General features: G+C 34.6%; 1 protein-coding gene and 1 long non-coding RNA gene across 2 annotated transcripts in view; one reads left to right on the top strand and one right to left on the bottom strand.

Annotated features, from left to right (window-relative positions):
• Positions 1-1,944: 1,944 nt before the first annotated feature.
• Positions 1,945-7,466, top strand: LOC143402490 (uncharacterized). The gene is made up of 3 exons (XR_013091719.2): positions 1,945-2,140; positions 2,703-2,916; positions 6,612-7,466. It is a non-coding gene; the product is annotated as an uncharacterized LOC143402490 (long non-coding RNA).
• Positions 7,467-9,447: 1,981 nt separating this feature from the next.
• The window catches only part of LOC143401914 (unconventional myosin-VI-like), an 80,014-nt gene continuing 72,168 nt past the window's right edge, over positions 9,448-17,293 (bottom strand). The window contains 6 exon segments of the mRNA XM_077109729.1: positions 9,448-10,076; positions 10,610-10,706; positions 10,708-10,829; positions 13,137-13,163; positions 15,805-15,936; positions 17,059-17,162. Coding sequence (XP_076965844.1) covers positions 9,877-10,076; positions 10,610-10,706; positions 10,708-10,829; positions 13,137-13,163; positions 15,805-15,936; positions 17,059-17,162 — 682 coding nt within the window. The 3' untranslated portion in view covers positions 9,448-9,876.

The following is a 17,293-nucleotide window of genomic DNA, read 5'->3' on the forward strand; positions in this document are numbered from 1 at the left end:
TAATAAGCCTATTTATAGTTTGAAAGTGAGATTCTGCATTGGTACAAATTAGGATTAAAGATTCTCCTTTTGAATGTGCATTACCCCTAAAAAATTTCAAAAACAACCAAACTTACTTCATTTATTAGGTTAGTAAAGGGGAAAAAGTACACCATTTGAACTGAAGTTAACTGTATTCAAAGATGTGGTTCTGATACATGAAGGCTCTACATCTCAAAATATCTCCCTTTTACCCTTTCATGAGGGTCATGAACAGAATGCTAATTTGCTGCTTGGCCACCTGCAGTGTGGTAGTGCCCTTATCCTGTGCTAAGAATTGGAACACCAGGTGTATCCTGATCCAAATTTAATGACCATAGGTTCTACTCTTCAGTTATACACAATTCATCCTAAATTTAGCAAATACACAGGAATGCTCTGTTGCTTAAAATGTACAGTGTGCAACACCATATTACCTTTCCCTCTCTTGACCACTGCCCTTCTCTTTCCTTATTGTTACAATTGTTCCCCCAACCCACCCAACTAGTCCTCATTCTCATTATTAGATACCCTCTGCCCTCCCCTCCCTCATTAGTGTATCTTCTGGGAGAGGTTAAAACTCTCAATACTTGTTACCACTGGTAATGATAAACAGGGAAAGATACTCTGTCACCCCTTCTGAGGATGTAGAAAGACACCCTTTGTAACTCCCCAGAAAATGCTGCTACACGTGATTGGAGCAAAGGCATTTATATCTTTTTTAATGTCTACAAATAAATTACTTGACCTCTCTGTTACCTATTTCATATAAGGAAGTAGGTCTACCACTAATGTTGTATTAATTAGCTGATCCATTCAATGAATATTCTGCTGATCCAAGTACTCTTCAGTTAAAGAAACCAAAGACCTACATGTTTGGATGCCCTGAGAACCATAGTAATAACCTGTGAGTGAAAATATCTTTAGAAACATTCAATTAGGGGCTAGGGATATAGCTCAGTGGTAAGTGGCTTGCCTAGCATGTGCATGGCCCTGTGTTCAATCCCCAGAAACACACACACATACAATTAATAAAGCTCTACAAATAATAAACATTCATTATTGTTCTTGCCTGGGGTTTTTTATTATCTACACTTCCACAAATACCACCTATTTTTTCCTTAAGATCTTTTCTCGGTTGCTTATAAAACAGAATATTTCAGCAGGTCACTGGAAATAATGACCTATAAAAGTCATTATAGAAGCCAAATGAGAGTAACAATAGAATGTCTTTCATGAGGGCTGGTGTCCCTGTGTTTCTTTACTTCTTCATATAATCCTCTGAGAAAGTGCTATCTCCCCAACTCTGCAACTAAGAAAACTGTTCTCTTATGTGGACTGTAAATATCTCCTGCTCTCATCAAGAACTCTGTGGTGATGAAATTAGGGATTACATTAGAATTGAACATAAAAACATTCTGTTTTCTCTTTTAATATTTTATTTATGTCTACCTTTGCAAAGCATACACTATGGAAGGAACTGGTATAGGCAAGCACAAAGAACTGATGAGACAAGCATTAAGAGAAGATTAGTTATTTATATTGAAAGACCCCAGCCCAGCAACCTTAGGCTTAGTTACAAAATTATTAGGGCATGTCACAAACCTGCAGACAATGTGTTTTTCAGATAATCGTTAAGTGTGACCGATTGAAAAGGGAAAAACAGGATGGTTGGGAAAGAGCAGAAAAACAGATTCCAGGGCATGCCTGAATAAACAGGGGCTAATAAGTAGGAACAGAAAAATCAGAGTGCTCATATGTAACTGTCATGTGGTGTAATTCCAGAAACATAAAATAAAAAACAACTTTACCCTTTAGGTAACCTGTATGCTGGGTTCAAAATAACCAATAAGAAACCTGCGCGAAACCTGCCCCTTTACCCTATAAAAGACCTGTACCCCAAAGCCCGGTGTGCCAGCTCACCAAAGCTCCGGCTGAGGTTTCGCTGAGCACCCACAGGACCTGTGTCTGAATAAATCTCCTGCGTTTGCAGCCAGTGCCTCGTGCGTGCGTCTTTCTTGGACAGGGAATCGGAGGGTCTTTCATTTGGCGATCCAGCCAGGAGAACTCCTGTAACGCCGTCCGGATCCCTGCCCGAGGAACATCCGATAACCACTGGGAGGTAAGCTGGCCAGTTCGTGTCATTTTGTGTCTCTCTCTATGTCTGGTTGTTATCTGTTCATGCACAGCGTCTGTACGATTACGTGTAATCGCTCTGTATTTTGGGCAGCTTGAGAAGGAGTTGATGAACTCGGACTTCTCCCCTGCCACCCTGGGAGACGTCCCAGGGGCTCAGGGAGGCCCATCTTGGGGGCCCTCCAGTGTTCTGTAGAGTACACTGTACTCGTGGGTGACGGAGGTGACGGTATCCCTCCTCTCCCTAATCCGGTTTGTGCTCGAGCCGCGCAGCGTTCTCTGTGTCCAGTCTGATATTTGTGTCTGTCTTCTTGCCTTTGCACTTTCTCATTCCATCTAAGACTAACATGGGACAATCTATAACAACTCCTCTGAGTCTTACTCTTGATCACTGGCAGGACGTTCGGAACCAGGCCGACAACCTGTCAGTAGAAGTCAAAAAAAAAAAAAAAAAAAAATGGATAACACTCCGCACTATGGAGTGGCCAGCGTTCGATGTTGGCTGGCCAAAAGAAGGGACATTTAACCTTGATCTCGTTTTACTCAAGGACACCCCGATCAAGTGCCCTACATCGTTACCTGGGAGAATTTGGCCTCTGACCCACCCCTTTGGGTCGCCCCTTTCTCTCCGCCTAAGCCTGCTCTACGATCTCCTTCCGAAGCCCCTCCTCCACCTTCCGCTCCACTTCATTAATTGGCTTTGGGAATGGGAGCCGAACTTTCAGTCATAAATTCTGTCCCAGACCGAGATTCTACACCGAGGTAAGTGCACGCACCCCATGTCTGTTTGGGGTGCATCTTTCTCTCTCTTTCTTTCTGGAGGTAAAATGGGCACCCGACTCGGGTGAGAGGTTTCTCTGCCTAGGCAGCTCTTAATCACCTGTTCAATACAGAGCAGGCTTGTTGGGTTCTGCCAAAGCCGCTTCCAACTTTTCTGTCTGGGCCCAGAGAGCAATTGGCGTGAGTACACAGTGTCCGGAATCCCGATCTGCCTCGGATGCGTGGAGGTGGAGGAAGGAGTTTGGAACAACTGCGGAATTCTGGTCTGGGCTACTCTCAGATTCTTAAGGTTCCTTTCTCTTGAGCCCCCTCCCGACAGCCCTAAGGGGTATCTAGGGCTGACGGGAGAAGAATGGCACTGAGGGAAAGCCCCAATCACATTTGCCTCCGTATGGGCTATGCAACACTCCCAACCTCGCATCCATTCCTCCTGGATGCTCCCTTTCCTTCACAGGTCAGAAATGTTAGCAATTCAGGTTGCAGGACTGAGAAAGGCACAGGATAATTAGCAAAATCTGCCCAGGTTCCCTAAGGTGCATAGGTGACTTTCAATAGTCTGTTTTACCACCCCAATGTTTAAAATGAGCTGTGTTCTTTAAGCTGCTAGAGAGACATTTTAAAAATTGTAACATCTGGTATCTAAATGAGTTTGAAACATTGCACAATCTTGCAGTTAAAAGTTAGGGTTAGGTAATTGTTTAGTTTGTGATTTCAGATAATTCATGCCAGAGAACTTAGATACTTAGGATAAAAAAAATTAAAGAACTCTACTTCCAAGTTGGCAAGTAACTCCCAATCATTCAGTTTTATTTTTTCATCAATTTTAAACTGGGTAGCCTGAAAAGATTTCACTAGGTGTACCAGTGCATTAATTTGGGCAAGGATAGTAAATTATGATTTGGTATCTGTTCCCCTTAGTGTGTAAGATTCAGAAAAAAAAAAAAAATGTTAGATTGGGACGTTGGTCTGGCTTATTAAAATAACATTAAATAGGAACAGTCCTGAAAATTTTTAAAGCTTAATTTTGGATATACATGGTAGTGTGTGGTTCTCTTTTAAGATTTTTTTTTTTTTTCAGGTGATTTAATGTAACTTAGTACTACTTTAGAAACTTCAGAACAAAGAATCCTAAAAAAAAAAATTTCTTCTGATGGTAGAGATCCTCAAACTAAATTAAACCAAAGAACAATTACAGGCCGGTCAATTTTTTTCTAGGACTTTTGCTTTTTTCTTAGATTCTGTATTTTTTTGAGCTCATGATTTTGATCCTACAGAAAAGTTAATGTTTTTCTGATAAGTTCTATTTTTGATCAACTATAGAGTTTTTAAACATTGCAATGAGATATCACCTGAGAAGGCAACAAGGCCTTTACTATTGTATTGTGTTACACTTGTTACGTGTTATATGTCAGTATGTCTGTATGTGTGTATGTCCATGTATCATGTAGTGATATGATAATTGACAGATGAGGAGCGCTCATAAAAAATTTTAAAAATGGATCCAAATATCTTTGACTCACGTGATTCAAATGGTTCAATTTAAATTGGGTAAACAGATAAAAGTAAAAATGTCTTTAAAATTAAGCTTATAGGTTTTTCTAGGTGTTAAAAAACTCTAATAAAATGTTGATGTCTATAAAATAATCTGCTTAAATTCAAAATTTACAAATATTGTTTCAAAATGTGAACAGAAGGAGGTTAACAGATAAAAAAAACTAAAAGGTTCTAGATATAAATTTAATAAAAAATATATTTCTGGATAAAAGTCTATATGATTAAATAATTTAAAAAGTTTAAGTAAATGATATAAAAAAGGTCTGTATAAGTTGCTTATAAGTGTAAGTTTTTAAACAAGTAATCTTAAAAAAAAATTAAACAGCTGGTTAAACAAGTGCTCTTGTTTTAAAAAATTGTGCTATGTTATCTCTTTAAAAGCTAAACTTGGTTAATATAAAAACATCAATGTAATTGTGGTGCCATTAATATGTTTATATCTTCCAGGTATACACGTCTGTAAGGTAAAAGCTTCAAAAGAACATTATATCAAACTGGTGTCCTAAAGTTGTATGGTAATTTTAGGCTTAAAAAAAAAAAAACATGTTAGAGATTTATTTATATCATTTGTGTTCTATAACTGGACTTGTTATCAATAAGATATGTAAAGTTCTATGTTACTTTTTACACTGAGATACAATTTAAATATATTTTTAAGTTAATGAGCGCCTAATCTGTGTAAAGGTTTTATTGCAAAACACAAAAAGTACTTTGCCACTTTTCTACAAAAGGTTAAAAGCTTTCAGCCTTTCTTTAATTCATGTTTTAAATGTGATATTATGTTGTGTTTGCTCAAGTTCACAACAATTTATGTAAACTTTGTAAAATGATGTCTAAAAAGTAAAGATCAGTCTCAGAACTGCAGTACTTAAGATTTATAAAGAGCCCCGCCTTACTTGAGATAAAGCTCTATGTCCCATCCCACTATATGTAAAAGTAACTATAAAAAAGTAGGCTAGATTTCAGTACATTTAAAGTTATGTCCAAAAGTTAGTTTTTGTTAAGATTACTAAGATCTCAAACAGGAAATTATAATGTATAACTCTGCCAAAATTCAAGGTAGCTATTATATGAACTAAATATGTTTTTACTCTTTGATAATTTTATCTTGTAGTTTTCAAAATGGCTGAAAGACTGCCTGTTAATGTTTTGCAGAGGTACTGATTTAAGAACTCACAACCTGGGTTAATGTAAAATAAAAAGTTATCACCTACAGGATAGAGAGATAGACATTAAAGCCCAGTGCTCTTAATATAAGACTGTTGACTTATTTGCTAGATGTTTAAGATCAAGTTTTAAAATTAAAAATTTGGCTTTTGCCCTCTGAGTCAGTCTGAGTCAGGGGATAGGGGACTTTTCCAAAGGGCTCTGCAACTCTAGGCCACATAACCTCCTGAACAGGGAGATTAATGAGACCAGTGGAGGACAGAAAGCCAATCAGTGCATTTGCTGTGAAGAGGAGGGTCATCAAAAAAGGGAGACATCCCTGATGCTTCCGAGGGAAGCCACATGGTCAAGCAAGGCCTGGACCCATCCTAGCGCAAATGGCACTAGCAGATCTGAAAAGCTGCTATAAAGTTCCCGAGGACTCCCAAGGAAACTCAGCTGACTGTTAACAATAGATAGAAACAAAAGTCAGTTTGACTTGCTTCATCTTAAACACTTAGCAAAGACAGTCAAAGCCAAAACACAGCTATTCCTGGACATTTTAAATAAAATAATAGTTAAATATAACTTCCATAAATAAATAAACTGGAGGCTTCAAAAGAGATTCTTATGTAAAAATGCCTGATAACCATCAAAAGGGAACTGCCAGAGTAATTTTAGCTTAAGGTTAAGGCCTTTATTTCTAACCTATACAGGTGGGCTTAGTTTTTGCTAGTATGGTTATCCAGCCCTAATAACAGAATTAAAGATTTTACAAGATCAGATGACATTAAATTATTAAACTGTGTCTTAAAAAAAAAAAAAAAAAGGACATCTGTAACCCTAAAAGTTAAATGTTATGTTTACAGTCCTAGTAACTGGGGATGTTAAAGCCTGGTGAGAAAACTTATGTACAGTGACATGTTCCAGCTGCTGCAACACTTATTCAGTACTCATGGTTTTTGTTTCTCTCATAGAAGCACCCATCCCCAGATGACAACCTGTTTTTCCCCAACCAGACCTCAAATGGAACTGACTTCTAAAAGGAAACTCACGTCCCCCACGTCGCTCCCCAACGTCTTCAAGCCCCCTCATGTTTGACACCCCTTTTTCAGCTCTGAAGCAGCCAGAACGAGTCGTTGCCCCTTCTCCACACAGCAATAAAGTTTCTAAAATTAGGGGGGGGGAACAAAGCCAAAAGTAGATAGACAGTGTAGATAGGAAAATCGAGTCAGGTTGGATCTAGGAGGTCAATTTTAAGTAAGTCTGGGAAGTTAAAGACTGTCCCCTGAGGATTACTGTTTACCAAGATGTAGAGCCAGCCCAAATAGGCCCCCAACTGAGGGAACCATGATTGGTTCCCAAGTTTCCAGACAAAGGCGGGGAATGAAAGACCCCAGCCCAGCAACCTTAGGCTTAGTTACAAAATTATTAGGGCATGTCACAAACCTGCAGACAATGTGTTTTTCAGATAATCATTAAGTGTGACCGATTGAAAAGGGAAAAACAGGATGGTTGGGAAAGAGCAGAAAAACAGATTCCAGGGCATGCCTGAATAAACAGGGGCTAATAAGCAGGAACAGAAAAATCAGAGTGCTCATATGTAACTGTCATGTGGTGTAATTCCAGGAACATAAAATAAAAAACAACTTTACCCTTTAGGTAACCTGTATGCTGGGTTCAAAATAAGCAATAAGAAACCTGTTGCTTACCGCGCGCGCGAAACCTGCCCCTTTACCCTATAAAAGACCTGTACCCCAAAGCCCGGTGTGCCAGCTCACCAAAGCTCCGGCTGAGGTTTCGCTGAGCACCCACAGGCGCCTGTGTCTGAATAAACCTGCGTTTGCAGCCAGTGCCTCGTGCGTCTTTCTTGGACAGGGAATCGGAGGGTCTTTCAATATACAGTTAATTGGTTTAAACTTTTAATTTTAAATTTAAATTTAAATGACTGATTAAATGAGTTAATTAACTTTTGATTCCTAAAGTTTTCACACAGCATTTATAAGTTTGAATGTGAGTTTGATAAAGCAGCTGTATCAACATCTTTTAGAACATTACATCTCTATTTCCCCTCAAAGGTTGTCAGGGTCCTAAGTTTCTCCAGCAAAAGGTCTTCAGTAAATATGCACACCTGCTGTATGTAGGTTACACTACTACCTGAATCAGGGCAGTTCTGATAGGCACATTAACTCAGGAGACTATTTTAAATAGATAAATTCTAGGACAGTCGGGTGACATAATTAGAAACAAAGTGACTTAAAACTGACTCTAATTTTATTAACTCTTAGTCAAAAAACCAAGAAGACTTGTAATAATGCTTTGCTGTGATATATTTCTTTCAAATTCTTCAAAACATTAAGTTCTTTAATTATAATAATTTCGAACTTTTTAATTATAATAATTTTGAACTTTTTAATTAATTTTCCATCCAGTGCCTATTCATATATCTAAGAGATACATAAAACTACTTCTGAAAACCATATGGAAGAGACAAGTCATCAAAAATCAATTTGGTTACTAAATTTTTTTTTCAAGGACTTTAATCATTAGTAATAATTATGAAATAAAGCTAATCTTCACTATCCTACACAAACAAAAACACCAATTAAAGGCGAGAGATGGAAGAGAGAAAACAGGTCATTTATTTCAGTAACTACACCTTTTGTCACCAATCATAGGAACCAAAAGATCCAAGGGTGGGTAAGTGTAAGCAGTATAGCCTCCAAAAGATAATCACATTCACATTCTCAACTAATTAATAGCACAGAAAGGGCCATTCCATTTCCTTAACACAAGACAATCATTTGCACAGCATCATAATAAATAAATATTCCTGTACTAAGACATTATGAGAGAAGCAATTCTGAAAACAGTGTCTGTGGCTCCCAAACATTAACCCAATCAGCTGGGAAATATTTTCCTAACCAAGGTATTCTTTCTAAGGAAAAAAAAAAAATCACTGAAATTTCATTTCAAAGGTTAGCATGTTTAAAAATCAGGGGGAAAAAAAGGTACAGAGAATAATTTTACTTTCTAACTTTATTCTAAAATACAAACAAGACTTCTTAGGATTGTCAACGTAACTCCTTGATATATTTTTATCTCTAAATTCCTAATGTGAAAGTCATAAATATTAGGCTTGAAATTGCCAACATCTGATCAGGGCTAACAGCACACAAAGAAAACTTTTTTAAATTATCTGTTATATGAAACAAGCACACTAAGTACAAGGGCTTTTGAATTACAAAGCTTATAAAACAACTCTACAATTACCAAAATCACAAAGGACAAAAAAGAATTTAGGAATGTTTTTTTAAAAAGATTTTGAAGCAGAACATCAGCTTAAATCATACGAAACAACTTGGACAAGATTCTGATACAAAAATCACAATAGAGATGAACTTGAAAGATTTTAATTTAGCCCAGTTAAGCCAAAGGGCCACCTAAACCCTGTTTCCCTTTCTTAAAAGAGTTAGCTCAAAACTTTTAGACAGTTAAGCAATCTGAATTTCCTTTATTTGTCCATGAAACATCAAAAGAATATTCTGACATAAAATTTGATTGAAAAAAAAAAGAAAGAAAGAAAACTAATCTGTGCTGGATATCATTGGTTCCTCCTTTATCCCAGAACAATTAAATAAATTGAAGCTCCTTCCAAAATTCTAGGACTTAGGAAGAACTACTTCACCCAAACTAAGATACACTGCAAAGGAGAGGGGAAAAAAGTCAGAATTTCCATCTTTAATGAAAGTTTCCATGAATTTCTGAAAAAGCAGAGAAAATACACAGCTTTTCAGATCACAAACATCAGTGTCTTGATAATTTTAAGTGCCTTAATTCTTGTAAATTTAAGGTTTCATTATTCCAGTTAGAACATACCATGTCATCCATAAATAGCAAGTATTTTGAAAGTTTTAAAAATTTCTCTTTTCCTTGAGAACAATCATCATGGACTTTAGGAAGTCTGTTGGCAAAGAATGAGAAATGTCAGAATCAGTCCAAGTGTAACAAGCATGAGAATAATGAGAAGTTTAAGAGTTACTGCCATATACTCAAAAATAATTTTTAGGTCCCAAATTCACTACCATAACCTTAATTAACTTTAAATTAACGAAAAGCCATGATTATAAAATCTGCTCATTGTGCATAAGTAATTCTAACATGAGCAAGGAAGGGTTAATCTCTTGGTCACACTCCCTACCCAGTACCAGGGATCCCAGCTATAATGTTAGTGTGCAACATCTACTTTAACAGATTCTGCAGCATGGCTGTTGCATATGTGGGTCGAGCTTGTCTGCTCTCAATTGCATTCTGAAGGTACTGGATGCCTCCACAGCGTTCCCAAATCTCTTCAAACTGTCTTGGCAAAATCTCAGCACCACGCTTCCGTGTCAGGCCAGTCTCTTCAAGATTCAGCTCACACATCTCCATGTCATCCTTACCTGCATAAGGAGACATCAGAAAATTATCGTGTCTCTTTTCAGAACCACTTTTTATGAGCTCTATTCCTTAAATACTATCAATTCTCATAGATTGGAGAGCTAAGATTTTATTTTCTTAAGATGAAAATCTGCTTAATAAATTTACCAGAAACAACTTAAATTTGTTCCCCACTAAGGAACCCTTCTAAATTTATAAACATTACCATTGATCAAACAAGTCATCAAGGTTAATAAAAATGCTACATGTCCTCAAGCTATTACAAAAGCAATGGGTTTAATTAAACATCAGTGAAGTTTCTTAGGATACCGACAAGTTTGGATGTGCTCTACTAGGATATAATTAATCTAAGCAATTTTACATTATAAATCAGTTAATCCTCAATTAACTGGAAATGTAACTTAGCCTCCAAACTCCACCACTCAACCCTCAAATTAAATGAATTATTGCATTATATATTAGAATGTTTCACTTAAGGGGGTCATAATCCTTTTTGTTTTATACATTTTTTTATTTCCACGTGTATCATACATACCAGCCACAAGAAGGATGGGTGGTTTATCGGGATGGAGTTCCATTTGCCTGGCAATCCAGGGTCCATCAAAATGAGCATACCACCAGCCTTTTTTTTTTACTCTGAGGGTCTTTGTACTGGTCAGCAGGGCGGATGAATGGAATGCGGAAGAAACGCTGCTGCCGGTTCATTTCCATCTCCTGCTGCCTGGCAGGAAGCTGAGTTGCTGGATTCTGCTGAGCTATCACACACCATAAGAAAAGTCACAACAGCTCAAGGGAAAAGAAACAGACTTCAATACTACAATGCACAAGAATTTTTACCAAAAAGTTGGGGGGACTCATAATAGCAAACTTAAAGTGTAAATATTAATCACCAATAAATGAATTCAATTAAGAATGTGATTTGTTATCGTTCCCTAAAGATGTTCCTTGGCAACCCATGCATGGGTGCACGCACAACCACCACCACCATCACCACCATCACCACCAAAACTCTAGCAGATTCTCACAAATGACTGTCAGCAGTAACCTGAAATAAACTCACGTGGCAGAAGAAAAATATTATTTACTAGTACTATTTACTAGATTTCAAAAGCTCTCCAATGGATTCTGCAGAGTAATTTCTGTTGAACTATTTACAAGAAAACAAACAGTAATGTAAAAAAACTTGAAAAGATTTGTTGATTTAATCACTATTTTACAAAATGTGGAAGCCATAAAAAATCTTTTTTTAATGGATTTGGGGATTTCAAACAGCCAAGATAACACAAATATTAAAAATATTTCAGCAAATTCTTAACAAAACCACCCAAAAGACCTACAGAGTAAGCATGAATATTTACTTACTTTGAAATCACTTTTCTCTTGGAAATCCACTGAAATAAGTGGAAAGGCTATAATGTTTGCTTCTCCTCACCAGTAGAAAATAAAAATCTTTGCTTTTCTGCTAGTACTAAGCAATGCGCTCATATTAATCTTTCTTCCCTTACTCAATTTTCATTACAGAACAATTAGGTTTTTATTTTATCTGCAAATACAAACATTTCCCTGGGGCAATGACTTTACATCTTTAATAGCATAATTTTGGTAAGCCTGTTTAATATGCTTTATACTCACAACTTTAAAAGTAGACCAACCATTTATTGCAGTTCCAAGAATATCAGTATGAAAATCAAAGTATGTCAATGAAAAATTGTATAAGATATATATGTTATAAAAATCAAGGACAGCCACGTGGCTTTTGTAAGAACTTTCAAATACTGAAAGGATGAAAATACTCTCACTCTACTTTCTACACCAAGAAACAGCAAACGGGTTATAGCAGTTGAATTTCTTTGCAAACCAGGGAAAGAAAAAAGCAGTTAGCAAAGCTATATATACCTATGAAAGAATGAGAAGCCAGTTGGGTTAGTGACTTTAAAAACTTCGCAACACCTTAAGCATTATTAACAGAGATGTGCTTATTTAATCTTTTGTTCCTGTTCCCAAAAAGCTACTTTTAGCACAGTGATTATACTTGTGCTAACTCAGTACTAATACCCTTAAAAGGATCAAAAAACAAAAACCCCTTCCTTCCATCTTAAATAGTAAACTAAAATTTAACGTCCAGTTGATTGGAAATATACTCTGAAACTGGCAGTCATCCATTAATTAACCTATTTTTTTCTTTTAAAACAAGTCTCCTGTAACTCAACACATTGAATACAATTGAAAAACCAAAAAGTCTCTCATAGCCATTTCTGCTAATGAGAGAACTGAAAATTTGTTGAGGAAGCTAGAAACTAGTATCTATCTGGAAAAGTTAAAAAAAAAAATAGATATTAAATAGCTTGAAACCAATCTAAATTATTTTCTTTCTCATCAGAGTGCATTATCTTCAAAAATGTGAAATGCTTCAAATATAGCCCTATAAATTATTAGAAACATTTAAAAAATCAGGCTCAACTAGTTAATAAAATGAACATGACATTATATCCAAATCATTATTGCTCACTTGATTCTGGAAGAAATCTAGTGTATACTAAGGACACCCAAAGCTTCTAAATTATAGAAGAAGGTGTATCAAAGGAAGTTATAAAAGTAACAAAATAATATTCTCTCCCTATTAGGAGGAATCTTCATTAAACTTTTGCAAATTCCCATACAAAATTCAAATCTTTCTGGCTAGAAGTTCAGATATCATCACGGAGTTTGAAAATACAGCACCTAAGTTAGTCCTTGTTCTAAAAGATCAGTTGCTAAGTTGAAATAGTTTTGCTACAATAAGAATTGTGTATATTCAATTAAAAAGTTATTTTTAAAATGGAAGTAATTTGAAAAAACAAGAGAATGATTTAATTAGATTTGTTTTGCATATGTATTTTGGAATAACCCAAACAAAAGCATCATCTCAAGTTAAAATATATCTTAATAAGGATAAACTAACTTTAATATACTTCAATTCCACTTAAAATTGTAGCAAAACAATGTTTAACAGAAGTTAGTACTTTGTAAAGTATTTTAACCCATCTTCCAGTTAGCTCATGAGTTACCACCCATTGACTTACGTGAATTGTTCAAAAATGATGCAAAATCTGTGAACAAATATTTTATGTTGAAGAAAAGATAAAAATGCCAAAACCAATAAATGAGCATTTCTAATTTGTAATTCCATCCCATCAATTGAGGTGGTGACTAACAAGTAAATATCTTAGCATAAAGCCAAAACGTACAAGCAGACACTACTTTCTGATCTTAAAAAAAAGCTATTTTTTTAGGAAATTCTTTTAATTTTGGGACTCAGTAATATCAAACAAAAAACCTAACACAATGACTTAATAGACTCAGTACTTTTATCATATATTCAGTATGTTTTAATTTCTTAAAATTTTCTAAATTTTAATCTTATGCCATTTTTGTTTTAAGAATTATAGGATAAAAGTATTTACAAAATCATTGTTTTAAGCAATTAATTATTATAAATATTTACTGGGGGCAATTTGTCACTTCTCTTAAAAATTACTTCTGAAAATCTTTTTGTGCAGTAAATGAGATGAGAGTGTGTTCATTAAGCACAGCACAAGAAAAGGGTCTGAAAGCTTCTCACTCATTATTATAGGCATTGGCCAAGAAATGTCAATGTTTATTTTTGGAGTCAATAATATCAAATTATATATTTGTTAATCAAAATATCATTTTATTTTCTTAAATGAATGAATTCTAATCCTTCTAAATATCAGACTGTGTATCGATTCCTTTTAAAGAGTGCCTAGCTGTCTGTCCCCTTAGGAAACCATCTAAGTGTAGAATTTTCTCAACTGAACTGTTAATAAACATCTTGATCTCCCCTTCACCTTTCCCTTTAGCTATACTCCTGTGTCAGATTAAATTTTATAAGAGAAAAGCAAGATAGGTTCAGAGCAGAACTAAAAATGACTGATATTCAAATCATCTGAAGGCTAAATACATATAAATTATGTTCATATAAAATCTCTTAAGTTAACTCGTAAACCCAGATGGCATTATTAGGAAATTTTCCTAATTTACTCTTTTGTTGTCTCCAATAAACAAGTAACAGAAACAGTACTTAAACCTACAAGGTGAATTTTATATTACTTGTACCTTTGGGGGCAAAGCTAGATTAAATAAAGCATCAAAGTTTGGTTTAAAAATATATGAAATATTTGTACACTCATTTAAAGTCTGTGCACTGAATATTATAATATTAGTTTTTTTTTTGCTTTGAGTATAATCACTGAGATATATAAATTTTGAAGTACAACATAATGAAAATCTTTCAGTCTAAAGGTAATACTTAGACCATTTACAGCAAAAAAAGAACAGCTCATTGCTGTTGTGCCAGAAATTTGGTATACAGGCAATGAACAGGTAATGAAATCATTCTGTCATCTTCAATACACAGAGAAAATGTTTAATGGAGCTTCCATCTGCCATCTTTTAGTTATATGTAAGGTCTCAATGTCTCTTCACAGTGTTATATTCTGCCTGGTAACACCCTTTCAGCTTTCAATGGCATTAACATCTTCCTTACTAATAACAATGTTGCCCTCAATCTATTCCTTGCAACAATTTAGAAATGCTAAAATTTCACCATTTAACTGACTTTATTCAATCACTGCTTTTATTTACTTGGAAGGTAAATAAAATACATCCAAGAAAAGCAAAATACATCCAAGAGCTCATTTTCTAAGGAAACTTGGGTCATAATTACTAACTCTACTATCAAGTGTCAAGAAAACATCCCTTTTTGAAAAAAGATATTAAGCCTGCTATCATCTTGACATTAACTGGAACTAAGCTAATAAGCCATGACAGTATAAAAGCAGCAAGTTGAATAAATGAAATTCCAATAATTGCTTTAAAGATAGAAATTACAACACACATATCACAGGTATTCGGAAAATTAATGTTAAAGCTTATGTTGCTTTTACTAGGTTAAATCTGATCATTTTCTAATTTCAAATATATACCTGGCCTTTTACATAATAAGATCCCAGTCAAAAAAATCAATTCATGGTGCAGGCACAACACTAACTAGTCTGAACCAAAATAACATTTCTCACTCACATTTTACAAAATTATAAAAGATTTGCAGTGACCTTTTTTAAACAAAGGAATTACAATGTTAATGAAGAACATATGTACAAATTCCTTTCCTTTTCTGGGCTATAATCCTATTCTGAGAGGAACCAGAAGATACTAAGACCTAGATATTAAAAACATAACAATATTTGGGTATTTCAGAGAAATACTCCAAGAAACTGAGCTACATTAAACTTAAAAATAATAAAATTTGTAGAAAACAAAAACATTCATTTTTCACATGTCAAACTCATTTAACATGGAAAGTAAAAAATCATAGTAATCTTTACATTTTCACACATGAAAGAGTACATAACTTAATGTATGTGAATATTTATGTGTGGAAAACTATGTATTTACAACAGTACTGAACAATGTCTGCAGTACAGACAAGAAAATTCTAACCTCTAGAATTTATTTTAACAAATAAACTCAATAAATTTTAACAAAAATAGCTTTAAATAAAAATAAAGCTACAAAGGACAGGCCACTGTGCTGTTATCAGGTTCAAAGGATTACTGTCCAGAGTAAGAAAAAATTTACATTGGATATTTTTACCTGAAAGTCAAACATAGTTAGATATATTTATATACATATGCTTTAGAACAGTCAAAAGTACAGATTTATTTTTACCATAATCAGTAACAGACTTTGGAGCACATTGCTCTGTTTCAGTATTTCTCTTCTTGTTCTTAGATTTCCACGCATGATACACTTTTAGTCTCCTATGAAATTCTTCTCTGCAAGCTGCCAGGAGCTCAATATCTATTGATTTACATAGAGTCAAAAAATTTAAAAAGTTAACATCCTAATTTATTCACCTAACAAAATTGTGCTGTTGCATAAAAAGATGTACATACATCTATCTATCTACCATATCCATGCACGTGCACACACACACACATACACACTTAAGGTTTTTGCTTTTAATTTAATAGTACAAAACCAAAAGTAAGTTACTCATAAAAATGAGCAGTTTATAATATTATCTTTTATATTAACAGAGCATTTTCTCAAGCATTATTACTATCTTACATCAATTGTTCTACATAAGAACATTGAACTAAACAGATATTCTATATTTGAAGACACTAAACCAGAAAGGTTAACAATAAAAAGTCATGCTCAAGAATAATCCAGATTTAGATGCAACACATTTTTTATATTCACAATTATTCAGATCTATTCAGGGAAAAGGAAAAGAACACACTGAGAAATTCTGTCCAATCATGATGTTTTCATTCCTAGACAGAGAGTCCTGAATTCAAACACTGTGATTTTAAACAAGAACATAACTATATGGGGTCCTCTGAATATTGTTTTTTACACAATTTTTCTGTTGGGAGAAAAATAGATTTAAAAATAAATGACTACATTGCTATTTGTCACTCTGTATTCATGTCTAAAAGATTGAGACATGCAGGTGTTTAAGTATTACAAATAACATTAGAAGAGCCAGTTATTAATGTAGCCCAAACCATAACATGTACTTGCTCCTCCTCTCTGGCCTGGGTAAGACACAGGCAAAATGCACTTGATTTATCAAGTATTTCCTTTGGTTTTCTGAATAAACTAGGTCTTATTTCAAGGGAATAAAGAGTAATAGACCAGTTTAAGTTAATTTACATAATATATATATATATATATATATATATATATATATATTATATATGCCATCCCACTCTATATCTGATGTATATGTAAACAGTTAATGTTAAAAAATACATATAAATATATATATACACACACATATATATATGTATATATTTCTCAAAATCAAAAAAAGAAATCTTCAACAGACTTAAAAGACTATTGCCAATATAGATATTTATTTTATTACCTATCAGTATGGACCCGTCACATTTTTCATCCTCTGCATACACTTACCACAAGAAGTATTAATGGTATCACGTAGTTCTGCATATTTGCATTTACTAAGATCATGTTTCTTGGTACCAGCAGCTGCCTTGGTGGCTTGTACAGCAGGACCTCTGTAATGATTATATATTTTTGTGTATTTAAACTTGAAACATTGACTAAAGAGCCAAGAAAGTGTTCATAAGTTTGAGAACTGGAAACTACTAGAAAAACATAATAATTTTTGTGTCTCTGATAGATAATA

The sequence above is a fragment of the Callospermophilus lateralis genome, chromosome 6 (genome assembly GCF_048772815.1).
Source record: "Callospermophilus lateralis isolate mCalLat2 chromosome 6, mCalLat2.hap1, whole genome shotgun sequence".
Lineage (NCBI taxonomy): Eukaryota > Metazoa > Chordata > Mammalia > Rodentia > Sciuridae > Callospermophilus > Callospermophilus lateralis.